The sequence below is a fragment of the Heptranchias perlo genome, chromosome 2 (genome assembly GCF_035084215.1).
Source record: "Heptranchias perlo isolate sHepPer1 chromosome 2, sHepPer1.hap1, whole genome shotgun sequence".
NCBI classification, from domain to species: Eukaryota; Metazoa; Chordata; class Chondrichthyes; order Hexanchiformes; family Hexanchidae; genus Heptranchias; species Heptranchias perlo.
The window spans coordinates 103,808,701-103,833,847 of record NC_090326.1 but is presented as its reverse complement, the minus strand read 5'-3'; the positions used below and the strand labels follow the sequence as shown (position 1 = coordinate 103,833,847).

At 42.9% G+C, this 25,147-nt stretch overlaps 2 protein-coding genes across 15 annotated transcripts in view; both read left to right on the top strand.

Moving 5' to 3' along the window:
• cobl (cordon-bleu WH2 repeat protein) overlaps positions 1 to 1,359 on the top strand; it is a 346,962-nt gene extending 345,603 nt beyond the window's left edge. For all 10 annotated transcript variants that reach the window (XM_068005366.1, XM_068005412.1, XM_068005400.1 and 7 more), the window contains one exon: positions 448 to 1,359. In XM_068005366.1, coding sequence (XP_067861467.1) covers positions 448 to 537 — 90 coding nt within the window. In that variant the 3' untranslated portion in view covers positions 538 to 1,359. The remainder of the gene's footprint in view (positions 1 to 447) is intronic.
• Positions 1,360 to 13,500: 12,141 nt separating this feature from the next.
• LOC137341797 (growth factor receptor-bound protein 10-like) overlaps positions 13,501 to 25,147 on the top strand; it is a 222,462-nt gene continuing 210,815 nt past the window's right edge. For 2 of the 5 annotated variants that reach the window (XM_068005309.1, XM_068005302.1), the window contains exon 1: positions 14,367 to 14,524. The gene's annotated coding sequence lies outside the window, so the exon portion shown is untranslated. Of the gene's footprint in view, positions 13,770 to 14,358; positions 14,525 to 25,147 lie in introns of those variants that run through there. The other 3 variants (XM_068005323.1, XM_068005340.1, XM_068005332.1) reach the window with 3 other exon arrangements.

Sequence of the window (25,147 nt, the reverse complement as noted above, 5' to 3'; positions counted from 1 at the left end):
TGACTTCCTACCCAAAATGCACAAATTCAAAATCATTGTCCTTGTTCATAATTCCCTCCATAGCCACGCCCATCTATCTGCAATATCCTCTAGCCGCATCATCTGAATGCTCCTGACTCTGGTCTTCATGTATCCTTGCTCCCTTTGCTCCATCATTGGCGGTAAAGCCTTCAGGGGCCTAGACCTACTATTTGGAACCCCCTCCTTTGCCTCTCCACTGTCTAAAATCTTCACGAGATACTTCTCTTTAACCAAAGTTTTGATCACCTCTCCTGATCTCACTTCCTTGCTTAGCATCCATTTACCTTACGCCTATTTGTGAAGCATTAGTTTACACTAAAGACACTATAGAAATGGAAATTGTTATTGATGTGAGCTCTCCTGTTGCATTTAAATACAAAAAAATGTTGTTACTGTAATGTTATTTTAATCTTACTTCTGTTTTAGGTCTCTGTTCCCTCAAATACATTGCAAATCAATGGAAGAACAAGTTCTGTACAAACATCATGCTGCTGGACCCCGTACATTCCTTCATGAGCAACATTGGAAATAATTGCCTGATGGCCTTAAATTCTCAATCAGAACATTTATTGTAAAACAGCATAGAGGAAATGAAAGAAACAGTTTTATTGCAAACCTATATATGAAAGTTCTACATTATGTGGTCCTTTATTGTTTATCTCACCAAATGCACAGATATCTTTTAAGTAGAACTCATTATCAAAACTAAGCATGTAATTGACCTACACCAGTGTATTGCTAATACTGTAGATGCAACCATTATTGCATCTTGTAAGCAGCAGGATCTCTTACCTAATTCTTACATAATGAATATTCTGTAATAACTTTTCAACAACTGAGGTGATTTCAAAGCAAAAGCTCTCAAAATATTACTGAACAGTACTTCTCAACATAGGTTTGTACTAACTGTGCCAAATGCTATGTTTTTTTTATATCCTGCAAATGCAGTCTTGCCATTGAATTGAAATATTATTTGGCATTTAATTCATCATTGAAAAGCAAAATATTTGCATTGCCAGTATTTACCAAGTACCTAATGTAAATTATAACATACATTTTGTAATTTATATATATTTGGTGATCTGACTTTGTATCTAATTATTTAGAATAACTGATTTTTTTTTTGACAAAATGAGAATCAAAACTGTAGTCCTATAAATTTGCATTGATGGAACTATTTTTCTGTATAGATATATATAGTTTATATGATTGCTTGCTGGTAACGTGAGAAACAATAGATATGATTTCACAGTTTCTGAAGAGAAAAAGATGTAGCTGATTTCTGTATAATGTTTATATGTATTATTAAATGCATCTTGTGCCATAGTTAAAAACTGATACGATTAATAACATGTCCATTTACTTAAGTGACTTAGTGCAGAATTTTTGTTTTTATTGTATGTTCTTACTATAATACCAACCTTTTGAAAAAGTTTTAAATTAGAGCTTTGCACAAAGTAAAAAATTAGCAATACATTAACATAATTCTGTATAAGATGAATTAAAATTACCACTTAGGATATCCTCCATCGTGTTGTGTGGCACTACCGCCGTGCTAAGTGGGATAGATTAAGAACAGATCTAGCAGCTCAAACCTGGGCATCCATGAGGTGCTGTGAGCCATCAGCAGCAGCAGGATTGTGTACCACCATGAACTTTAACTTCATGGCCCGGCATATCCCTCACTTCTCCATCACCATCAAGCCAGATGGCCAACCCTACTTCAATGAAGAGTGTAGAAGAGCATACTGGGAGCAGCACCAGGTGTACCTGAAAATGAGATGCCAACCTGGTGAAGCTACAACACAGGACTACATGCATTGTAAACAACGAAAGCAGCATGCTATAGACAAAACTAAGCAATCCCACAACTAACAGATCAGGTCAAAGCTGTTCAACCCTGCCACATCTAGTCATAAATGGTGGTGCATAATTAAGCAACTAACGGGAGGAGGAGGCTCCGTGAACATCCTCAATGATGGCAGAGCCAGAATGTGAATGCAAAAGACAATGCTGAAGCGTTTGCAACCATCTTCAGCCAGAAATGCCAAGTGGATGATCCTTCTCAACCTCCTCTAAGGTCCCACCATCACAGAAGACAGTCATCATTCAATTCAATTCACTCCACATACACCAAGAACCAGTTGAGTACACTAGACACAGCAAAGGGCGCTGATAACATCCCGGCTGTGCTCCAGAATTAGCCGTGCCCCTGGCATCGACCTGACAATGAGGAAAATTGCCCAGGTACATCCTGTCCACATAAAGCAGGACAAATCCAACCGGCCAAGTACCACCCTATCAGCCTACACCCAATCATCGGCAGTGATGTAAGGAGTCATCAACATTGCTATCAGGCGGCATGGTCACTAATAACCTGCTCACTGATACTCAGTTTGGCTCCTCATCACAGCCCTGGTCCAAACATGAACACAAGAGTTGAATTCCAGAGTTGAGGTGGAAGTGACTGCCCTTGATATCAAGGCAGCATTCGACCAGGTGTGGCACCAAGGCGCTCTGGTAAAACTGTAGTTAATGGGGATTGGGGGAAAATTCCAGTGGCTGAAGTCTTACCTGGCACAAAGGAAGATGGTTGTGGTTGTGGAGGCTAATCATCTCAGCTCCAAAACATCGCTGCAGGAGTTGCTCAGGGCAGCAACTTAGGCTCAAATATCTTCAACTGCTTCATCAATGACCTTCTCTCTGCACAATATTCAGCTCCATTCGCAATTCCTTAGATAATGAAGCAGTCAAGCTCAACAACAACTTGCATTTGTATAGCGCCTTTAAAGTAGTAAAATGTCCCAAGGCGCTTCACAGCAGCATTATCAGACAAAATTTGACACCAAGCCACATATCGAGAAATTAGGACAGGCAAAGAGGTAGGTTTTAAAGAGCATCATAAAGGAGGAAAGAGAGGCGGAGAGGTTTAGGGAGGGAATTCTAAAGCTTAGGGTCTAGACAACTGAAGACATGAACGCCAATGGTGGGGCGAAGGAAATCGGGGATACACAAGAGGCCAGAATTGGAGGAATGCATAATTCTTGCAAATTTGTAGGGCTGGAGGAGGATACAGAAATAGGGAGGGACGAGGTCGTGGAGGGATTTGAACACAAGGATGAGAATTTTATATTCAAAGCGTTGTTGGGCCGGGAGCCAATGTAGGTCAGTGAGCACAATGCTGTTGGTGAACTGGACTTGGTGCAAGTTAGGGAGTTGGGATACAGGCAGCAGAGTTTTGGATGAGCTCCACTTTATGGAGGGTGGAAGATGGGAGGCTGGCCAGGAGAGCACTGGAATATTCAAGTCTGGAGGTAACAAAAGCATGGATGAAGGTTTCAGCAGAAGGGCTGAGGCAGGAGTGAAGATGGGCGATATTATGGAGGTGGAGGTAGGCGGTCTTGGTGATAGAGAGAATATGGGTTCGGAAGCTCAGGTCAGGGTCAAATCGGACGCCGAGGGTGCAAACAGACTTGTCAGTGACGCCCACATTCCAAGGATGAATTAAAAGAAGACAGGCCAGCCACAGTCCAATGAACATATATCTCTCTCATGCCTACCTTCCTAGGACATCAAAGTTTTCCTGATCCTCAGCAAGATAATGGCGAGTGGGTGAGTAAATGGCCATTTTAAAATAATTTTTGGGACATAACAGTTCTTCCATCTTCATGTCAACAACTTGGCAGGAGAACCGTGAGTAAATTGCATATGTACATATGGAGTAGAAAATGTACCCTGCAGACAGGTAAATAACCAGAAAACATATTACAAATTAGGGATAAGCAAAGGATTAGGATTGGATATGCAAATCTGTGTATACACTGAGCAATAGCTGTATTACATAACTATATGAATTGGAAGATAGCGTTAAATGGATTGCTAAAGTTTATTGTCTCTGAAGTTCTGATAATTTTTAAATCCGCCATTGGGTTTTCATTTGGAAAAAACACTATTTCCTCGAAACCTTAACAGACTCCCCAAATGCATGAAAGGATATGTTTTCTTATAGCATCAATCTATATTATTAAAAGTTTTCTTTGGCCGTTTTAATGTCATACTGCGCGGCAAATTGGAAAGTCCCAGAGACAGTGGAGATCCAGCTCAACTGGGTTTTGCCGTTTTCGGGGGAGGTCCGCCAGTCTCTCATCGGAGTTACGATGAGACCCCGTTGGAATTACTGCCCCATGTTATTTACAGTAATGCAGACAGTGCTGGTGTTTTAAGCCTTGAAATTATGCTATATTGGTATCTTTCGTTCCCTGATGGTAATCATTGATATATATCCTGGGATGTGCAAAGTGATGTTAAAACTCTGAAAGTAACCTTGATGTCTAGAATTAGTAAGATCAGTAAGATTATGAACACTCCAACTATCTACCCACTATTTCTAAATACTTTGGACGCAAATTAAGTTATAGTTGTAGCTCCTTTAATGGCTCAGCTGGTTCAAGAAATACCTAAGCTGATCAGAACAGAAACACACAGATTTGATTATCAATCTTTGCTGATTAGAGCTGGAGAAGGGAAAATCAAACAGAATTTCTGCTCTTCATTGCTATCCAAGAACCCCTGCTAGTAAAGGAACCCAGTGTAGATGTCAGCTGAGGATAGGATGCAGCTCAGTTACGATGGCTCCTGCTGACACTTGCTGTCCCAGCTCATATGTCAAGAATAGGCACTCGGACGAGGTAATAGTGTGTGATCAGTGCCTTTAGAATCGTATCCCGGCAAGGAATCAACACCTTCTGCAAATAAAGGGAAGGGAGAAAATTGATGGAACAAAGATTTAAAAATTCATCTCAGCTGATTTGAGGCAGACATGTCCCTAAAGTTCTGAATCTCTTCTCTGTCCCCGGGAGGTATCTTAGCCCCAATTTTCTGATCCTGACAGAATAGAGATTGTGCATACCCATGCCGACATTGTGGGGGATGGCCTAGCCCAGTGTTCCCATTTAGGCTCCTCCCTTTAATTTGGATGGGCTCCCCGAGTAGAAAAAGTGCATAGGGAGTCAGGCCAAGAGGCTGATTAGTAGCAATTTGGAAAACTGAGCCAACCAGCTGCTCTTAAAGAGCCAATGCTTGCCCCTAAAGGGCAGCTGGGTGAAGTTGGACATGTGCAATGATGGTCACTCTGGTCGTAGGGTTTTCAGAGAGTGCATTTGGCCTTTGAGGTGCCTTTGCTCCTTAAGATGGTGCCTCCTCATGAATGGTGCAGAAACCTTCCACCTATTTCTGGTGAGACCTTAATTAGAATATGATAATATGGCAGGTGACATAATGTAGCTACCAATGCCATTTCCTGGCCTTTATGCTGGAAGTACAGTATAGAGTCATACAGCACAAAAGAAGGCCATGTGGCTCATTGTGTCTGTGCTGGCTCTTCGAAAGAGCTATCCATTTAGTTCCACTCACCTGCTCTTTCCCCATAGTCCTTTTCAAGTATTTATCCAATTCCTTTTTGAAAGTTACTATTGAATCTGCTTCCACCACCCTTTCAGGTAGTGCATTCCCGATCGTAAAAACTCACTATGTGAAAAAATTTCTCCTCATTTCCCCCCTGGACTTTTTACAGTTATCTCAAATCAGTGTCCTCTGGTTACTGACCCTCCTGCCAGTGGAAACAATTTCTCTCTATCTACTCTGATCAAAACCCCTCAATTTTGAACACCTCTATTGAATCTCCCCTTATCCTTCTCTGTTCTAACGAGAACAACCCCAGCTTCTCCAGTCTCTCCACATAACTGAAGTCCCTCATCCCAACAAGAGAGAGTCTAACCACCTCCCCTTGACATTCAACGGCATTACCATCGGCGAATCCCCCACCATCAACATCCTGGGGGTCAGCACTGACCAGAAACTTAACTGGACCAGCCATGTAAATACTGTAGCTACAAGAGCAGGTCAGAGGCTGGGTATTCTGCAGCGAGTGACTCACCTCCTGACTTCCCAAAGCCTTTCCACCATCTGCAAGGCACAAGTCAGGAGTGTGATGGAATACTCTCCATTTGCCTGGATGAGTGCAGCTCCAACAACACTCAAGTAGCTCAACACCATACAGGACAAAGCAGCCCACTTGATTGGCACCCCATCCACCACTAAACATTCACTCCCTTTACCACCGGCGCACAGTGGTTCATCCGGGAAACTGTAGCAGATTGGTGTTGCATGCTGCAAGTTGAACTGCAACCAAACTCCAGGACAGGCATGGCACTGCCAGAGGCTGTCACGGTCACTTCAGCCTTGAAGTTTATACCTCAAACTCATTCCAGGATGCCAGAATGAACATGCATCAATCTACAGTGCACAACTGAATCAAGGATTTGACTGATGCATTGTTTGCCAGTAATAGCAAACTCTTCACTTTCTCCATGGGAACCAGCAACAGCATCAGAGGGTACTATATATTTTTTTCAAATTGCGGGATTCCTCAAAGTTCAGGGAATCTTCAATTGCAACCACAAATGGTGTCCCATGTGTTCCTGCATAGGAACAGGAGTAGGCCATTCAGCCCCTCGTGCTTGCTCCGCCATTTGATAAGATCATGGCTGATCTGTGATCTAACTCCACATACCCGCCTTTGGCCCATATCCCTTAATACCTTTGGTGCCAAAAAGCTATCTATCTCAGATTTAAATTTAGCAATTAAGCTCATATCAATTGCCGTTTGTGGAAGAGAGTTCCAAACTTCTACCACCCTTTGTGTGTAGAAATGTTTTCTAATCTCGCTCCTGAAAGGTCTGGCTCTAATTTTTAGACTGTGCCCCCTACTCCTAGAATCCCCAACCAGCGGAAATAGTTTCTCTCTATCCACCCTATCTGTTCCCCTTAATATCTTATAAACTTCGATCAGATCACCCCTTAACCTTCGAAACACCAGAGAATACAACCCCAATTTGTGTAATTTCTCCTCGTAACTTAACCCTTGAAGTCCGGGTATCATTCTAGTAAACCTACGCTGCACTCCCTCCAAGGCCAATATGTCCTTCCGAAGGTGCGGTGCCCAGAACTCACAGTACTCCAGGTGCAGTCTAACCAGGGTTTTGTATAGCTGCAGCATAACTTCTGCCCCCTTGTACTCTAGTCCTCTAGATATAAAGGCCAGCATTCCATTAGCCTTCTTGATTATTTTCTGCACCTGTTCATGACACTTCAATGATCTATGTACCTGAACCCCTAAGTCCCTTTGGACATCCACTGTTTTTAACTTTTCACCATTTAGAAAGTACCCTGTTCTATCCTTTTTTGATCCGAAGTGGATGACCTCACATTTGTCTACATTGAATTATATTTGCCAGTTTTGCCCATTCACCTAATCTATCAATATCGCTTTGTAATTTTATGTTTTCATCTACACTGCTTACAATGCCACCAATCTTTGTGTCATCGGCAAACTTAGATATGAGACTTTCTATGCCTTCATTTAAGTCGTTAATAAATATTGTGAATAATTGAGGCCCCTGCGGGACTCCACTAGTCACATCCTGCCAATGTGAGTACCTATCCATTATTCCTATAGTGACTGTGCAATAAGTTGCAAGGTTTGTGACTATCTGTACCAGATCATGCAGTGAATGCCTCCATGGCAAACACCAGTCATAATGCCTTTATTTTAAAGCAGTTCACCATATCACCAATATTTGACCCAGAAACAAAAGTGTTACTCTCTGCAGCTCTGGTTCATGACATCGCTATGGCAGCCACGTACAATTGCTGAGCACAAATACTGTCCCTTTACCAGTCATTATCAAACACACCATCTGCACATTAAAGCAGAGATTGAGATGCCTAGATAGATCATACAGTGTCCTACAATGTAACCCAGCCAAAATATCCTGCATCAGCATAGTCTGCTGCATTAGAACTTTGCAGTAAAAGGCATCAGTATGAACAGAAGGCAATGATCATCATTAAGAAGAAACATAGAGTTGGTGGAAGATGAATACGCAACTGCTGGACCACCTTTGCCAACTGCTAGACCATTTTCAAACCACTCTAAGTTGACCTTAATATAATTAACCAACACATCCACTGCATAAATAGTCCTCCCTTATAGCTTCACGATGCCCTCAACAAAGACTCCTTCACCTACTACTGAAGTGCCAAAGATACTGGTCTTGTTGCATTATTGAGGACACATTATTCAACACCATTCCACCCCCTATGACTGGCTTTTAGGGCCTATGCCACAGGGAGAGGTAGGCTCTGTTGCATATATCCCTGGAATTTTTGCACACTCCATGGTGGACCACAATGTTTCAATTCTATGCATCAACACAGCGTAGATGCAGGTAGTGGTCTCCTCTACACTAGGTGCCATTGTAGGTACAATGTCCAAGGACAGCAGCATGCTTTGACGCTCAGAAAGCTTTTAATAGCATACCACTGAGGTACGAATCCCTGCCCTCATCAACTGAGGATGGATGTGAGCAAGTTCCTGCTCCTCCTTAACCACCCAACACATGCTCTTGCATATTTGTCCTTTGTATATGACCCAGTGCACTCTCATCAACTTTAATGTCAAAATCCCAATAGTGTTTTAGGACATCTCTTCAAACGTAGCAGTCAGCAGAATGGAATTGTGCTTCAGTGTATGCTTTAGTGGCAATGAGTGAGTAAACAGGAGGAGAAAGAAAGGTAAGTTTAGTACAAATCTTGAGTAGGGACCAGGTCTACTACTCACACACACCTTGTTCCCTCAATGGCCTCTTTTCAAAGATTTTCTCAAAGGAATTAAGATTAGAGGTTTTTTTTGTGGGAGGGGTGGGGGTGGGGAGACGTCCTGCTAAGCAGCTCTTCTCTCATTATGTACTGTCTTCTGCTAACTGCAGTAGAAAATAAAAAAACTGAAATTGCCAGGAGGACAAACAAACTATATGTCAACATACAGACAATAGTAGGCACGGTTACATGAGCTTGCATTATGCAGGTACACTAAATGGAATGATTTGTCATGGGGAAAAACCTTCCGGTTCTCTTCCATGAATCAGACTCTGGACAGCAGGCTAAATGTTCTATCCTCCATAATGTGATGGCATATATAAATGATGAAACAGGATAGATACAGTTGAATCAAAGGCATCTTTCACGTGGTTAAAGCTCTCACCAGCTTGGCTGAGACGGTCACATGGATTTTAAAGCTTAAGCCGGAAGCTCAATACTGCAGCCTTTTATCCAAAACAGAGGTTGTAATACTGAGTTAGAATCAGAGGTTTCTGTATACTTTGTTACAAAAGCTTTCTTGAGGGAAGTAGAAGCCACCTGATCTTTGTCGCTTTCATTCCAAGAGATACCTTCAAGAAGCTGCATAATAACCTTGCTGCTCAAGATCACCATCACCAACTGTATTTTGACTTCATTTGTGGTATTAAAAAGAGGCACTAACGCAGTCTTATGGTATCATACTCTTAACTTCACGATATAAACGTATTGTTTGTGCTGCTTTTTTGGAATTCTGTAGATTCCAGCAAAAACCTATTGGAACCTGCCCTCTGAAAACCACCTCTGCCTTATGCTTACTACCTCTGGAAATATTACCTCAGATCTGGTCATCTACTTTGGAGAGTTCAACATTTAGAAGACCAACAGTTCTGCAAATGAATAGCCAAGATGGTCCAGCTTGAAAAGAACAGTCCTGTAGGCTCACCTTTAATGAAATTTTACAGCAAAAGAATACTGTTGATGGCAAACTCCTAAAATTGATGGCACTCTTTAATATGAAGGACCTGATCTTCGGAGACCCAACAATTTCAGTGACCCAGATTTTTGTGGGTGTTATGAGGTGCCCTCAGGTCTCCACTTATACTTAGACATGGGGAGTTGGATTTCCATCCTTTTAGCTGTGTGAATCACAGGTTTCCATGCTCTAACGGGCTTTGATTGGATCAGGGTAGGAATCATGATAAATAGGAGAGATGTATGCATAGCAGTAGTGACTCCTTGATTGAGCATTTTTTATGACAAAGTAAAAATGCCTTTAGGTACAGAGTCTGAATTGTAATTAATCATACAATATTCAGTGGGAGAACCCAGTAGTTCAAGCCTTGTTTTCAGATGACAGACAAGCACCTTTTTCTTTGACACTGCTGCAGGCTTCAGATCTACTTCACCTGCCTGTCTATATACTTCACTGCTTCTTGATACGTCTAATCTTTGGGTGGGGGGAGGGTGGGGAGGACTGTACTATGATATGTGCTTGGAGACCCAGTTGTCCCAGCTTAAGTTGCATCCTACATTCACCATGGCAGTGGTTTAGTTCCATATAACAATAGGTCGCATGCTTCAAGTAAGGAAGGCAAGTTAGTCCAAGCTCAGATTGTCATGTTAGTTAAAACAATTCACATAGCAGTCCAAGAAGTAATGGTCAGCAAAACATCAGTGATCATTGTTACATAATGATTAAATCTCAGTTTCAGCATAGTGGAACCATAATAGTGCAATTGAAACTGACCAAAAATGATCAACCTTAAATTCATTATATTTAATATATATTGCTAATTTCCACAAAATATGTACATTTTGGGGGAAATCAAACTCAAAGATCTGTGTTGCAAACAATTTGCAAAATGTTCTTTTTCCAGTATATGAAGTTAGGGTTTTTTTTATTGAAAATAGAAAAGTAAATTAAAGTAATTGAATCAAAACAGAATAAAAGCAAATGGTAACCAAAATGAAGCTGAAAGAAAAATGTAAAACAAAATAATCATGTGGTGTTAACAGTGTATTCCTTATTGTCATGTATATTGTCATTAATTTCACATATTTGTTACCGTGAATTAATAGTTCATCTTTGACCAGATATCTTTTCAATAAGAGGGTTTTGAGCACTTTATCACAGCCTTAAACAACTGAAACTTCACTTTCAGGGAACTCTGGGATTCATTTGCTGAGGTTTCTGGGTTCTGCATAGCATTTATTTTCGTGAACTACAAAGGTTTCTAATCTCAGTATAACTGGGAAACAGAGAGAAGATATTTGCCAACCATAAGAACTCCTGATTGTGTGCTACTGAATTATTTTTCTTACATCAGACCATCTATGAATATACTTCCCATTTACTTCATCTGGACTATTTGGAATAAAGGTTCATGCAGAGTAAATGGAATTGCTTTCATGATAACAGTTCCATTTCCCTGTCTATAAAAGGTTTTGAAAGAATTTACAGAGTAATAACCTTTTAAGCAATTGCACTTATTTTTGGTTGTTGTCAACCAGTCTTCCATTCAGGAGCTAGGCATTTGTTAGGAAAGGAGCTGATTACATCTTTGAGGCAAAGAAACTTCTGAATATTAGTGTTTTGGTTCTGAAAATAAAACACAACTAATTTTTAAAAAAAACTTTTCCCCTCTCCAGGAGGCCTGCAGCCCTCTTGCTGCTTGTCCAAGTAGCTTTTAATCACAAAGGAAGATGGTAGTGGTTGTTGGAGGCCAATCATCTCAGCCCCAGCACATTGTTGCAGGAGTTCCTCAGGGCAGTGTCGTTGGCCCAACCATCTTCAGCTGCTTCATCAATGATCTTCCCTCCATCAGAAATGGGGATATTCGCTGATGATTGCACAATTCCATTCGCAACCCCTCAGATAATGAAGCAGTTCGTGCCCGCATGCAGCAAGACTGGACAACATCCAGACTTGGGCTGATAAGTGGCAAGTAACATTCGCGCCAGACAAGTGCCAGGCAATGACCATCTCCAACAAGAGAGAGTCCAACCACCTCCACTTGACATTCAACGGCATTACCATTGCCGAATCCCCCATCATCAACATCCTGGGGGTCACCGTTGACCAGAAACTTAACTGGGCCAGCCACATAAATACTGTGGCTACTACAGCAGGTCCGAGGCTGGGTATTCTGCGACAAGTGACTCACCTCCTGACTCCCCATAACCTTTCCACCATCTACAAGGCACAAATCAGGAGTGTGATGGAATACTCTCCACTTGCCAGTATGAGTGCAGCTCCAACAACACTCAAGAAGCTCAACACCATCCAGGACAAAGCAGCCCGCTTGATTGGCATCCCATCCACCACCCTAAACATCCACTCCCTTCACCACCGGTGCACGTGATTGCAGTGTGTACCATCTACAGTATGAATTGCAGCAACTCGCCAAGGCTTCTTCGACAACATCTCCCAAACCAGCCAACTCTACCAACTAGGACAAGAGCAGCAGGCACATGGGAACACCACCACCTGCACGTTCCCCTCCAAGTCACACACCATCCCGACTTGGAAATATATCACCGTTCCTTCATTGTCGCTGGGTCAAAATTCTGGAACTCCCTACCTAACAGCACTGGGAGAACCTTCACCGCACGGACTGCAGCGGTTCAAGAAGGTGGCTCATCATCACCTTCTCAAGGGCAATTAGGGATGGTCAATAAATGCTGGCCTTGCCAGCGATGCCCTCATCCCATGAACAAATAAATAAAAAACATATGAGCCTAGACAGGGTGTGGGCAGATTATTCAGTTGTGGAGGGCATCGCAGTTGAGCCGGGTTCAATTCTCATCTGATATCCTCACATGCACACTTTCTAGGAGATGTTACTGAATAGTGATTAGGAACTGAAACCCTGTCTGATTTTTCCCTTTCCTAATCCAGGAGTGCAGAGGGCAACTGTAGTGCATGAGATAAACTGAGAACATGATAAAAAGAGCAGTGTTACGTTCAGCTCAACAAATATCATTCTAACTAATAGCTGGATATTACATTAAATCTACCAAACACATTTCCATTCTAGTTTACTATCTGGAAACATCTCAATGCATTCCTACCGAAACAGGCTGTAAAAGATACAAGGTAAACAGTGACGACTGGTTCACCTTTCAGTCATTCAACTTTGAGTTGCTAGCAGCTATCCCTGTCTTGATTGCGCATTGAACGGGTCATTACTACTGACCTTCATTGTGAAGCCAGCTCGACATATCCTACAAAATGAACACTGCTTTTATAGTATAGCTTTACAAAAGAGTATAATCATCTTTCTTCAGTGTACACAAAGTTTAGTTTACTCTGATTTTTTTGTGAAAGGTTTCGTTTAGCCTATCATTTTCTTAAATCTTGACGGGGGAAAAAAGCACATCTACTTTTGAGATTAGACCAGCTAATCAGCGTCTTTCTGGATCAACTATGGACGTCAGAGGAGCAGACCACAGCTGGTAGTAAGTAATTCGTCGACTGCTGGAGAACTGCTCAATCTGCTAGTTGAGCGAGTCTGCAAAGCTACTGTAAGGAGCTAGCTCATCAAAGATAAATAACCGCTGTGAAAATAATTTCTGGTGTCTTACGAAAGTGGGAATCCGAGGGGAAGAGACAGTAAAGTGGAGGATTATAACTGAGCTGTTCCAAATCTCATCAATTATGGCTCGGTTTAAACTTTTGGACCTGCGTGGAAACTTTTCGTCAGAGTTGCATAGGACGAACTCTAGAGGCAGGGTAAACTTGAGTGTTGTCGTCTCTTTTGGCTGCTGATTGCTGTCCCGTAGTAAATATGGTTGTCCTGGGTGCGAGTGCTTTATCAAAAGGACGCTTGCGGTGTTGTCATGTGCGCACACAAGTCAACCGGAAATTTGCAGAGAAAAAAAATTAAAGCGTAACCTTTAAAAGGCTAAAGATCTATCAAAGTGGACTATTACAGGAAAGCACCAAGATGTGCTTAGCGCCTGTAGCCAAATACGTAAACGATTTCAGATCTGCGCACGCAGGAAATTTACATTACACCTACACAATACGGCCACAAGTATTCGAGGAGGTAAGCGATGCTGACGTCTTGGATACAACATAGTGAGTACTCTCCCGAAATTGCTCCATCACCACGGGCATTTTACAAGGCGAGAAGGAAACCATCACAGTTGCCCCCCCCCCCCTCCCCTCTCCCCTCTCCGCCGGTCGCCAGACATGCGCGAGTCACTCCGACTGTGCAATTTCCCACGCGTTGTGGGGGAAAAATTATTAATCCAGTAATCAGATTCCTTCACCATTTGTAACCGAGGAGGAGTTGAGGAAGGTGGGGGGGAGGGTGATGATGAAATTCAAATACACTTTGTTCGCTCTGTCGATCCCGGTCCGACCCCGCCCACTCCTCATTCCCACCACGTGCATGTGGCCGTGTGTAGGTAACGGCATAGCGAGCCAATGCTCGCGCACGGTAGTGGTTACTCAATTGTTGGGGGGAGGGACGGACGGACGACATTATTTTGTTTGCGCGGGCGGGATGGGTTGGTTGGTTGGTTGTGTGGCATGTGCTCACGCGGAGCGGCAGTTTTTTTTTTGGGGAAAAAAAGTTGGCTGTTCAGCGCGCGTGAGCGCGCACGCAGATGAGGGGCCGCCATTTTTAAAAAAACTGTTTGTAGCGCGTGGGCGCGCGGTAAGGAGGAGCCAACGAGTGAGAGCCACCAGCCAGAGGGAGTGTGGGGGGAATAGAGTGGAGGCGGTCAGACCTAGTGCAGTGAACATAACACCAAAAAAATAAAAATCTACTAGGGAGGACTGAGAACCAGGATTTAAGTAAGTGTGCGTTTTGCTTTATCTTTACTTTCCTCTCCCCTCCCCACTTTACCTTGAATGGGAGAAGAATCTGCGAGAGTGTGTTAGTTTTACTTGGGTATTCCTGGGGAGAGTGGAGCAGTTGGAAAGTCTTCTGGTGCATTGTGAAATGTCCCGCTATTTGTGTGCAGCGTGTAAAGTGGTGGCGATGGGTGTCTCGCAGTGTTTTAAAGCCCGCAGCATGTTGTGCAATTTTTAAGTGGAGAGGCACTGCGGTCAGTGCACGTACACAGCGCTCAGTGAGGTACAGTCCGCATCCAGCGTCGTTGCAAACCTGAGTTTATCTTCGTTTAAAGAAGTACACATACTCACACACAACACACACGCGCGCGAGCTTTTGACTTTATTTTCATTTGCATTCCATTGCACTCTTCATCGAAGAACCCATTATGTGAAAAGGAGTAGGAAAAACTATGCTGGTGAAGGAGGCTTAATTACTGCGAATTGTACCGTTTAGTCAAAACTTTTTCCCGCAAACCTGTTTTGAGATAATGCGATCTCATGCGTCATGACTGTGATATTTCGTTAATTGGAGCCTGAGCAGGGCCGCGAGAATCTGAAATACTAAAGGTGTCCCTTTAAACACAGTTTACAAACTGGGGGGGCCCTGGAATAGGGAGGGGGGCGGCACTGTTAAGTTCTTTTAAAATAGGAAAAGGGAAACGCCGATCGTGGAAATACGCTGCTAAATATATGCGTTCCTTTTGGTGGTGACATCAAAGATATTAGGGGGGGAAAAAAGCAAAATACTGCGGATATTGTTGTGAAAGCCTCGTTTCTTCACTCATCTTGCGCGGTGTTTTAAGAGTTGTGCATTACTGCGGAGAATGTAACAACGTTTTACAGCAACTCTTCCCTAAAAATGTTAACGTCACTTCCACTTGGGTGGAAAACTGCATTTGATATTGATATCCTTAAACGAAGTCAAATTGCAGCTATTAAGAAATAGTAAGGGTTACTTCGAAACTGCAGAAGACTAGAATGGATAGCTATAAATTTTACAATTTAGATACTGAACGGTTAAGCTTTACTAAACGTTGCTGGTATCGTTGAGATCAAAATTTTCGGATGAATGTGGGCTTATATATTATCATTAAGTTTTATTTGGGGAAAAAAGTCTGATTAGTCTCAAGTGGTCACTTCTACTTTCCCTTGATAGATTATATTTGTTTTGGGGGTGGGATATAAGTAAAGTGAAGGTTGGCAATGGCAGATAAGATTGTGGAACTGTTGATTCAAGGCAGTGAAGCCAAACCGTTTCACATGGGTGCTTGTTAAAAAGTGTATGTTTACTGATCTTAACCAAGAATTATTTTCCTTGTTTTTTAAAAAAAACTTGAATGCAGAATTAGATTTGTAAAGCCTTGAAGATTTGTTAGGAAATTTTCAAAGGCCCGAAAAGTACTTCTCAATTCGTTCTTTGGTTGTTGGTTCAAAAGAGAAGTCGAATCAGCGAATAGTTTTGTCTTAACTTTAATTGAAAGTAAATAAGTGTTGACGATCGAGCAATTAGCCCAAGATAGTCTTTAAAACAAGGTGAATGATGCAATTTTACACTTTTGTACACTGACGTTGAGAAGATTGTCTCGTGTCGCCGATATAGCTCTATATTAATCATATTGCTGTCATGTACCAGTAGGATTGCAATTTTTTAACTATCAAACGCTATCATAAACGAACGGCTGATTAATATTAATTGAGATTGCTTGACTTGTTAAAGGACGAGCTGCAGAACGGGTGCTCTGCTAGAGTGGGCTCGTGTTACCTATTCAGTTTTGTGGCTCTTTTAAAAATTTTCATAGCTGATTCTAGTGTTGTAAAAATGTGGTTTAGTTGGCATTTCAAATTCTCGACAATAAATATGGAGACTTCTGGTTAATGTTTAATAAATTGCCAATACTTTTAAATGTACAATATCTTTTTCGGGTGTTAGGCATTCGGGGTTCCAATTTTTTTTTGCTTCCTGATCTGCCCATCTTTCCTTTCCAAATCCCCCCACTTAACCACAAAAGAATTGACAAGTGGAGTAGTCCGGAACGTGTGACATCCTTATCATTGTGGTCTGTGCTGTTCTTTGGCAGCAATGCTTAGGAATGGTACGTCAGTTTTCCTTCCTAAACGTCATCTCAGAAGTGCGTCATTCACCGTGCTTCATGGACAACCTTGGACTAATTGTTCCATTGTCAAAACTGATCTTGCAAAGGAAGTGTAAGTATAAGTTCGATTGGAGTTTGAACTTTGGTCTAGCGGTAGCTATTGTGCTGCTGTGGGAATCACGATTTCACCTACGTCTCCAATCGGTCCCAATGGCAGGAAGATCTGTAATAGGTTCATTATGCAGAACTTAAGTGAAATCACGATCCCATACAGTATTAGAAAAATATTGCAGCTTTAACAGGTAAGTATGTAAATTACATAGTTTGGATGGAGGACCACCAAAAGTCCTACTTAAAATATTGCAGTTATAAAGTGCTGCTTTTCTTGCAAGACTCTTTTTTAAAAAAAAAGTTGTGACTTAAATAGTTTCTGAAAGTTAATCGCACTGAAGTTCTAATTGTTATGGTGGTGAAATGGATCTTTACAAAATAGTTAACCTTTACGTTTTTAACTTTTAAAAACTGGTGCTATACAATATTTAATTTTGCTTAAGATGCATTGGATGGTGTCCTGTTCCAGAATAGTCCCCAATTGTTCAGATCTATTCTGCAATTTTTCTTGTACCCAGTAATACCGTTTATTTCAGTAAATAAAGTAGCAGCAGATGTAACTTGTCATAAAAATCAATTTTTGTAGGTGCTAATTTTTGTATTGTGTTGTCTGAAAATGTGGGGCAATAAAATTACTAATTTGTCTCCATGAGCTGAGCACCCCTTGCAGACAAGCTGATTCCAAGCCTCAGACCGTGCTACTTTTGAGTAGGTTGGTAGGGAATAATGAGTAGGGCTGGTAGCAACATTCCCTCATTTTCTTCTATGTAGGCTTCTAATCTCTCAATAATTGTGAAGCTCAGATCATGTACTCAACAAGTCACTCTTGCATTTGAAGGAGTCCTATCAATGGTAGATGTACCCTTTTTCTTCCCCCTACCCCCAAATTTTCATCATCTGGCACTCTTCAATGTAAAAGAGCTGATCTCTGGAGATCTGAGTGTATAAGTGACTCATGTTCTTTTGCATTCCTACTTAAAACAACTTGTGGAGCTTAAATCCTTTCCTTTTAGGTATGGAAATTACAGACCTTGAGTAGGAGTGGCATCATTAACCAAAGTAAATAGGGGAGAATGGTGTACAGAGGTTGAGTGCCACTCTGGTACACTTAGGAGAACATAAAAATGGTTACATCAGTCTTTGAGTACTCAATCGTCTTCCATTTTGGTGGTCCAGTGCACCACATCATAAGTGCTATCTGTTGTCTAATTTGCAACACTTAGGTTCTGCCTCCTTGAATCTCACTCCTATATTTTGGGTTATTTATGCTTTGTAGGCTACCAAAAATGAAGACATTTAGACATATTAGATGAATATTTTATTTAAATAATTTCCAAATTATTTTGAGATGCATAGTAAAAATATTTTGGTGTCTAATCATTTTGATTCATGCAGTTTCTGTGAAATGTTAGGCGCTCCTGATTAACAAAACAATTTGCATACGGATTTCAACTGATCCATCTGAGAATTTTTGAATGAGAGATGGTGCCCACATAAGCGCAAGGGCAAAATACAAAACCCTTTGCCTTGTTATAGTGCATGTTGCTTGCACAAATCGTAAGATTCTGATTTAGAATCAGAACTAATCAATCTCTCTACTTTTCAGTTGAGGTTGTTTGCTTTATGGGAAAAAATTACTTGCAACTGCCCACAAATCATAGAAATTTACAGCTCTGAAGGAGGCCATTCGGCCCATCGTGTCTGTGCCGGCTGAAAAAGAGTTATCATGCATAATCCCACTTTCCAGCACTTGGTCCGTAGTCTTGTAGGTTATGGTGCTTCTAGTGCCTATCCAAGTACTTGTTAAATGTGATGAGGGGTTCTGCCTCTACCACCCTTAAAGGCAGTGAGTTCCAGACCCCTACCACCCTCTGGGTGAAAAATATTTTCCTTAGCTCTTCTCTAATCCTTCTACCAATGACTTTAAATCTATGCCCCCTGGTTATTGACCTCTCTGCGAAGGGCCAGAGGCCCCTCATAATTTTGTACACCTCAATTAAAGCACCCCTCAGCCTCCTCTGTTTTGAAGAAAACAACCCTAGCCTATCCAGTCTTCAGCTAAACTTCTCCAGTCCTGGCAACATCCTCATAAATCTGCTCTGTACCCTCTCTAGTGCAGTTATATCCTTCCTGTAATGTGGTGACCAGAATTGTACATAATACTCAAGCTGTGGCCTAACCAGTGTTTTATACAGTTCCAGCATAACCTCCCTGCTCTTATATTCTATGCCTCGGCTAATAAAGGAAAGTATTGTATCATCTGCAAACTTCTTAATCATGTCCCCTACATTTAAGTCCAAATCATTAATATATATCACAAAAAGCAAGGGACTTATCCTTCAGAAAGAAAGATGTGATTGTATTTTACTATGGGATTTGGATATAATTTTTTTTTACCAGCCAATCTGATAAGTGTGGAAACCCAGCCACAGGTTTGAGTTTCCATTTCAAGCTCCAATTCTGAGAAACCTACACCCATCTGTGTGGTTTCTGTTTGCCTAATATGGAGTGCCCACTCTTCCTGTGTAGGGACATGTCCCGCTTATTTAAGCCCAGAGATCTCGAGAGCAGATTGGCGGAGCCATAAGTATGCGCAGGAGTACTGATTAAACAAGTAAAACTGTACAGGTCACGAGAGTAGATCCCTGTAAACTTCTCATTGCTGGCCTTGCTAGGAAAACCCTTTCTCTGGCCCTTGGGGTTATCTTGAGTTGGGTGGAAAGAACCACAGCTCCCATTGAATAAACAATCACTATTAACTGCAGAATTCTAGAACTTAAGATGCTTAACTTTCTTCAAATCCAAGGTGGACAAGTGGGATTGTTTGGCTGGCTTTTGCTGTGGGGCAAATTTATTCTAATCTTACTCTAGGAAGGATGGTGTCACTTATGTGGCTAATGGATTTTGTTAAATGTAAAATAGGCTCAATTTTCCAATTTGATCATGGCCTATATTTCCTACAGGGCAACCCGTTTTAATATCTCAATGTTCAATGATCCATTGGTGAAGTTTATGGACATAACAATGGAGGAACTGAGGTGCTTGCGGAGCTAAGTAATTTCAGTCCTCCAAGTGACTCTGCTACCTAACTAAGGTTTTAAAAATCTGATCCATAAATATGATACGATAAAAGCAAGTTTTATCGCTGTATTCTGCTGAGATTCTCTTGCACCCAACAAAATTAGTAGACATTTTGGAGCTTTTGTATTATATACCATTTTGTAGTTCAACAGACTTGGAAATATGTCAAACTGCTGACGAGCAATCTAGAAATATTCCATTCAACAACCGTTTAATCAAGCCATTCTGGAACTAACATTTCTTTGATTATGATGTTACAATATAATTTCCAAGTCTCCTCAGTGGTAAAATGCAGAGTACAGCATAATCGCACAAACAAGTAAGGTCCTAGGCTCAATCCCTGGTCATTGCATTTAGCTGTTGGGCTGCTACCATTGGCCTTGGTGCTCCTGACTAATAGAGGGGGATAACATCAGCAAGAATAGTAATGTGGGTCAGGCTGGGCTCTGATATTTAGTATGGTGACTGTTCTTTTGCCTTGGCAGTTACAAATCATATCTTTTGAGATTTTCAAAACAGAAGTAGTAAAGATGGTTGGGAAATCTGAGCAGCAATCGTCAAAACCTGCCAGTGATAAAATATTGTAGCCACGTTTGGCAGGCTGCAGAAAAAAAACTTAGTTACCAGCTATTATAGATTAATGGATATGATTAGTATGGGCTACCCTATAACAGCCACAAGATTGGAGAGATATGGAAAGGTTAGCTCGAAAGTTTGAATTTTGGTGTTTTGAGTTTCTTTTGGTGCTTAAATAAGACATATGCTTGGAACACAAGAACTACTGTAGCTGCATGTCAATATTTTCTATCAATCCAAAGTGTGGACAGAATGTTAGTGGCAAAGCTTAACATGTTACTTCCCCTCATTGTGGAATAATCTCTGAGGGTATCATTACCTAGAAATCTGTTCCTTGTATGCAGAAATTGAAAGTGCTAACCACTGACAAACTTGTATCATTTCCCTAAGTCTCCTTGTGCACAAAGGAGTTAACCTTTGGACTTGGGTTGCAAATTGGCTGGGAGGTAAGAGACAGTGGGGGTGAAGGGTATGTACTCTGATTGGCAGGATGTGACAAGTGGTGTTCCCCAGGGATCTGTTCTGGGGCCTCAACTTTTGACCTTATTTATTAGTGACTTGGATGATAGAATAGAGTTGTATGTCCAAGTTTGCAGATGACACTAAATTAGGAGGGACAAAAAGTAGTGCAGATTGGAACAGGAAGTTGCAAAGGAACATAGACAGCTTGAGTGGGCAAAACTATGGCAGATGGAGTTTAATGTGGACAAGGGTGAAGTCATCCACTTTGGACCCGAGAAAGATAAATCGGAGTATTTTCTAAATGGTGAGAAACTAGGAACTGTAAAGGAGCAGAGATTTGGGAGTCTGAGTACCATCATTTAAAGCAAGTAGACAGGTACACAAAGCAATCAAAGGCTTTATCTCGGCTGGATTGCGAAGGGGAGAAAGTTGTGCTTCTGTTGTCCAGAGCCTTGGTCAGACCACATCTGGAGTACTGCTTTCAGTTTTGGGAAACGCACCTCAAAGGATATATTGGCCTTGGGGGTGCAGTGCAGAATAACCAGAGTATCTGGGCTCAGAAATTTAAATTATGAGGACAGGTCGTATAAATTTTGCTTGTGTTCCCTTGAGTATAGAAGATTGAGGGGTGTGCTGATCGAGGTGTTTAAAATGTTACAAGGTTTCGGTAAGGTAGATACAGAGAAACTATTTCCCCTGATGGGGGAATCAAGAACAAAGGGTCATAGAATCATAGAAAGCTACGGCACTGAAAGAGGCCATTCGGCCCATCGTCTGTGCCAGCCGAAAAAGAGCTATCCAGCTTAATCCCACTTTCCAGCACTTGATCCGTAGCCCTGTAGGTTACGGCATCTCAAGTGCACATCCAAGTACTTTTTGAATGAGTTGAGGGTTTCTGCCTCCACCACCCTTTCAGGCAGTGAGTTCCAGAACCCCACCACCCTCTGGGTGAAAAAACTTTTCCTCAGCGCCCCTCGAGTCCTGCTACCAATTACTTACAATCTATGTCCCCTGGTCACTGACTCCTCCACTAAGGGAAATAGGTCCTCCCTACCGACTCTAAAATTATGACTCGACTAGAGAGATATGCCTCAATTAAATCTCCCCTCAGCCTCCTTTGTTGCAAAGAAAATAACCCAGCCTATCCAATCTTTCCTCATAGCTAAAATTTGTCAGCCCTGGCAACATCCTCGTAAATCTCCTCCGTACCCTCTCTAGTGCAGTCACATCTTTCCTGTAATGTGGTGACCAGAACTGTATGCATTACTCAAGCTGTGGCCTAACTAGTATTCCACAGTTTTAGCATAGCCTCCCTGCTCTTATATTCTATGCCTCAGCTAATAAAGGAAAATATCCCATTTGCCTTTTTGGACACGACAAAGGCAAACTGAGCCCAGTCGACCCTGCAAAGTCCTCCTCACTAACATCTGGGGACTTGTGCCAAAATTGGGAGAGCTGTCCCACAGACGAGTCAAGCAACGGCCTGACATTGCCACACTCACAGAATCATACCTTTCAGCCAACGTCCCAGACTCTTCCATCACCATCCCTGGGTATGTCCTGTCCCACCGGCAGGACAGACCCACCAGAGGTGGCGGTACGGTGATATACAGTAAGGAGGGAGTGGCCCTAAGAGTCCTCAACATGGACTCCGGACCCCATGAAATCTCATGGCATCAGGTCAAACATGGGCAAGGAAACATCCTGATGATTGATTACCACCTACCGCCCTCCCTCAGCTGATGAATCAGTCCTCCTCCATGTTGAACACCACTTGGAGGAAGCACTGAGGGTAGCAAGGGCTCAGAATGTACTCTGGGTGGGGGACTTCAATGTCCATCACCGAGTGGCTCGGTAGCACCACTACTGACCGAGCTGGCCGAGTCCAGAAGGACATTGCTGCCAGACTGGGCCTGCAGCAGGCGGTGAGCGAACCAACACGAGGGGAAAAACTTACTTGACCTCGTCCTCACCAATCTATCTGTTGCAGATACATCTGTCCATGACAGTATTGGTAGGACCACTGCACAGTCTTCGTGGAGACGCAGTCCCGTCTTCGCACTGAGGACACCATCCAACGTGTTGTGTGGCACTACCACCGTGCTAAATGGGATAGATTCAGAACAGATCTTGCAGCTCAAAACTGGACATCCATGAGGCGCTATGGGTCATCAGCAGAATTGTATTCCAGCACATTCTGTAACCTCATGGCCTGGCATATTCCTCACTCGACCATTACCAACAAGCCAGGGGATCAACCCTGGTTCAATGAGGAGTGTAGAAGAGCATGCCAGGAGCAGCACCAGGCATACCTAAAAATGAGGTGCCAACCTGGTGAAGCTACAACTCAGGACTACATGCATGCTAAACAGCGGAAGCAACATGCTATAGACAGAGCTAAGTGATTCCACAACCAACGGATCAGATCAAAGCTCTGCAGTCCTGTCACATCCAGTCGTGAATGGAGGTGGACAATTAAACAACTAACGGGAGGAGGAGGCTCTGTAAACATCCCCATCCTCAATGATGGCGGAGTCCAGCACGTGAGTGCAAAAGACAAAGCTGAAGCGTTTGCAACCATCTTCAGCCAGAAGTGCCAAGTGGATGATCCATCTCTGCATCCTCCCAATATCCCCACCATCACAGGAGCCAGTCTTCAGCCAATTCGATTCACTCCACGTGATATCAAGAAACAGCTGAGTGCACTGGATACAGTAAAGGCTATGGGCCCCGACAACATCCTGGCTGTAGTGCTGAAGACTTGTGCTCCAGAACTAGCCGCGCCTCCAGTCAAGCTGTTCCAGTACAGCCACATCACTGGCATCGACCTGACAATGTGGAAAATTGCCCAGGTATGTCCTGTCCACAAAAAGCAAGACAAATCCAATCCGGCCAATTACCGCCCCATCAGTCTACTCTCAATCATCAGCAGAGTGATGGAAGGTGTCGTCGACAGTGCTATCAAGCGGCACCTACTCACCAATAACCTGCTCACCGATGCTCAGTTTGGGTTGCGCCAGGACCACTTGGCTCCAGACCTCATCACAGCCTTGGTCCAAACATGGACAAAAGAGCTGAATTCCAGAGGTGAGATGAGTGACTGCCCTTGACATCAAGGCAGCATTTGACCGAGTGTGGCACCAAGGAGCCCGAGTAAAATTGAAGTCAATGAGAATCAGGGGGCAAACTCACCAGTGGCTGGAGTCATATGCAGCACAAAGGAAGATGGTAGTGATTATTGGAGGCCAATCATCTCAGCCCCAGGACACTGCTGCAGGAGTTCCTCAGGGCAGTGTCCTACGCCCAGCCATCTTCAGCTGCTTCATCAATGACCTTCCCTCCATCATAAGGTCAGAAATGGGGATGGTAGCTGAAGATTGCACAACGTTCCGTTCCATTCGCAACCCCTCAAATAATGAAGCAGTCCGAGCCCACATGCAGCAAGACCTGGACAACATCAAGGCTTGGTCTGATAAGTGACAAGTAACATTTGTGCCAGGCAATGACCATTTCCAACAAGAAAGAGTCTAACCACCTCCCCTTGACATTCAACAGCATTACCATCGCCGAATCCCCCACCATCAACATCCTGGGGGTCAGCATTGACCAGAAACTTAACTGGACCAGCCACATAAATACTGTGGCTACAAGAGCAGGTCAGAGGCTGGGTATTCTGCGGCGAGTGACTCGCCTCTTAACTCCCCAAAGCCTTTTTACCATCTACAAGGCACAAGTCAGGAGTGTGATGGAATACTCTCCACTTGCCTGGATGAGTGCAGCTCCAACAACACTCAAGAAGCTCGACACCATCCAGGACAAAGCAGCCCGCTTGATTGGCACCCCATCCACCACCCTAAACATGCACTCCCTTCACCACCGGCGCACAGTGGCTGCAGTGTGTACCCTCCTCAGGATGCACTGCAGCAGCTCGCCAAGGCTTCTTCGACAGCACCTCCCAAACCCATGACCTCTGCCACCTGGAAGGACGAGCAGCAGGTACATGAGAACAGCACCACCTGCACGTTCTCTTCCAAGTCACACACCATACCGACTTGGAAATATATTGCCGTTCCTTAATCGTCACTGGGTCAAAATCCTGGAACTCCCTTCCTAACAGCACTGTGGGAGAACCTTCACCACACGGACTGCAGCGGTTCAAGAAGGCGGCTCACCATCACCTTCTCAAGGGCAATTATGGATGGGCAATAAATGCTGGCCTCGCCAGCCACGCCCACATCCCATGAACGAATTTTTAAAA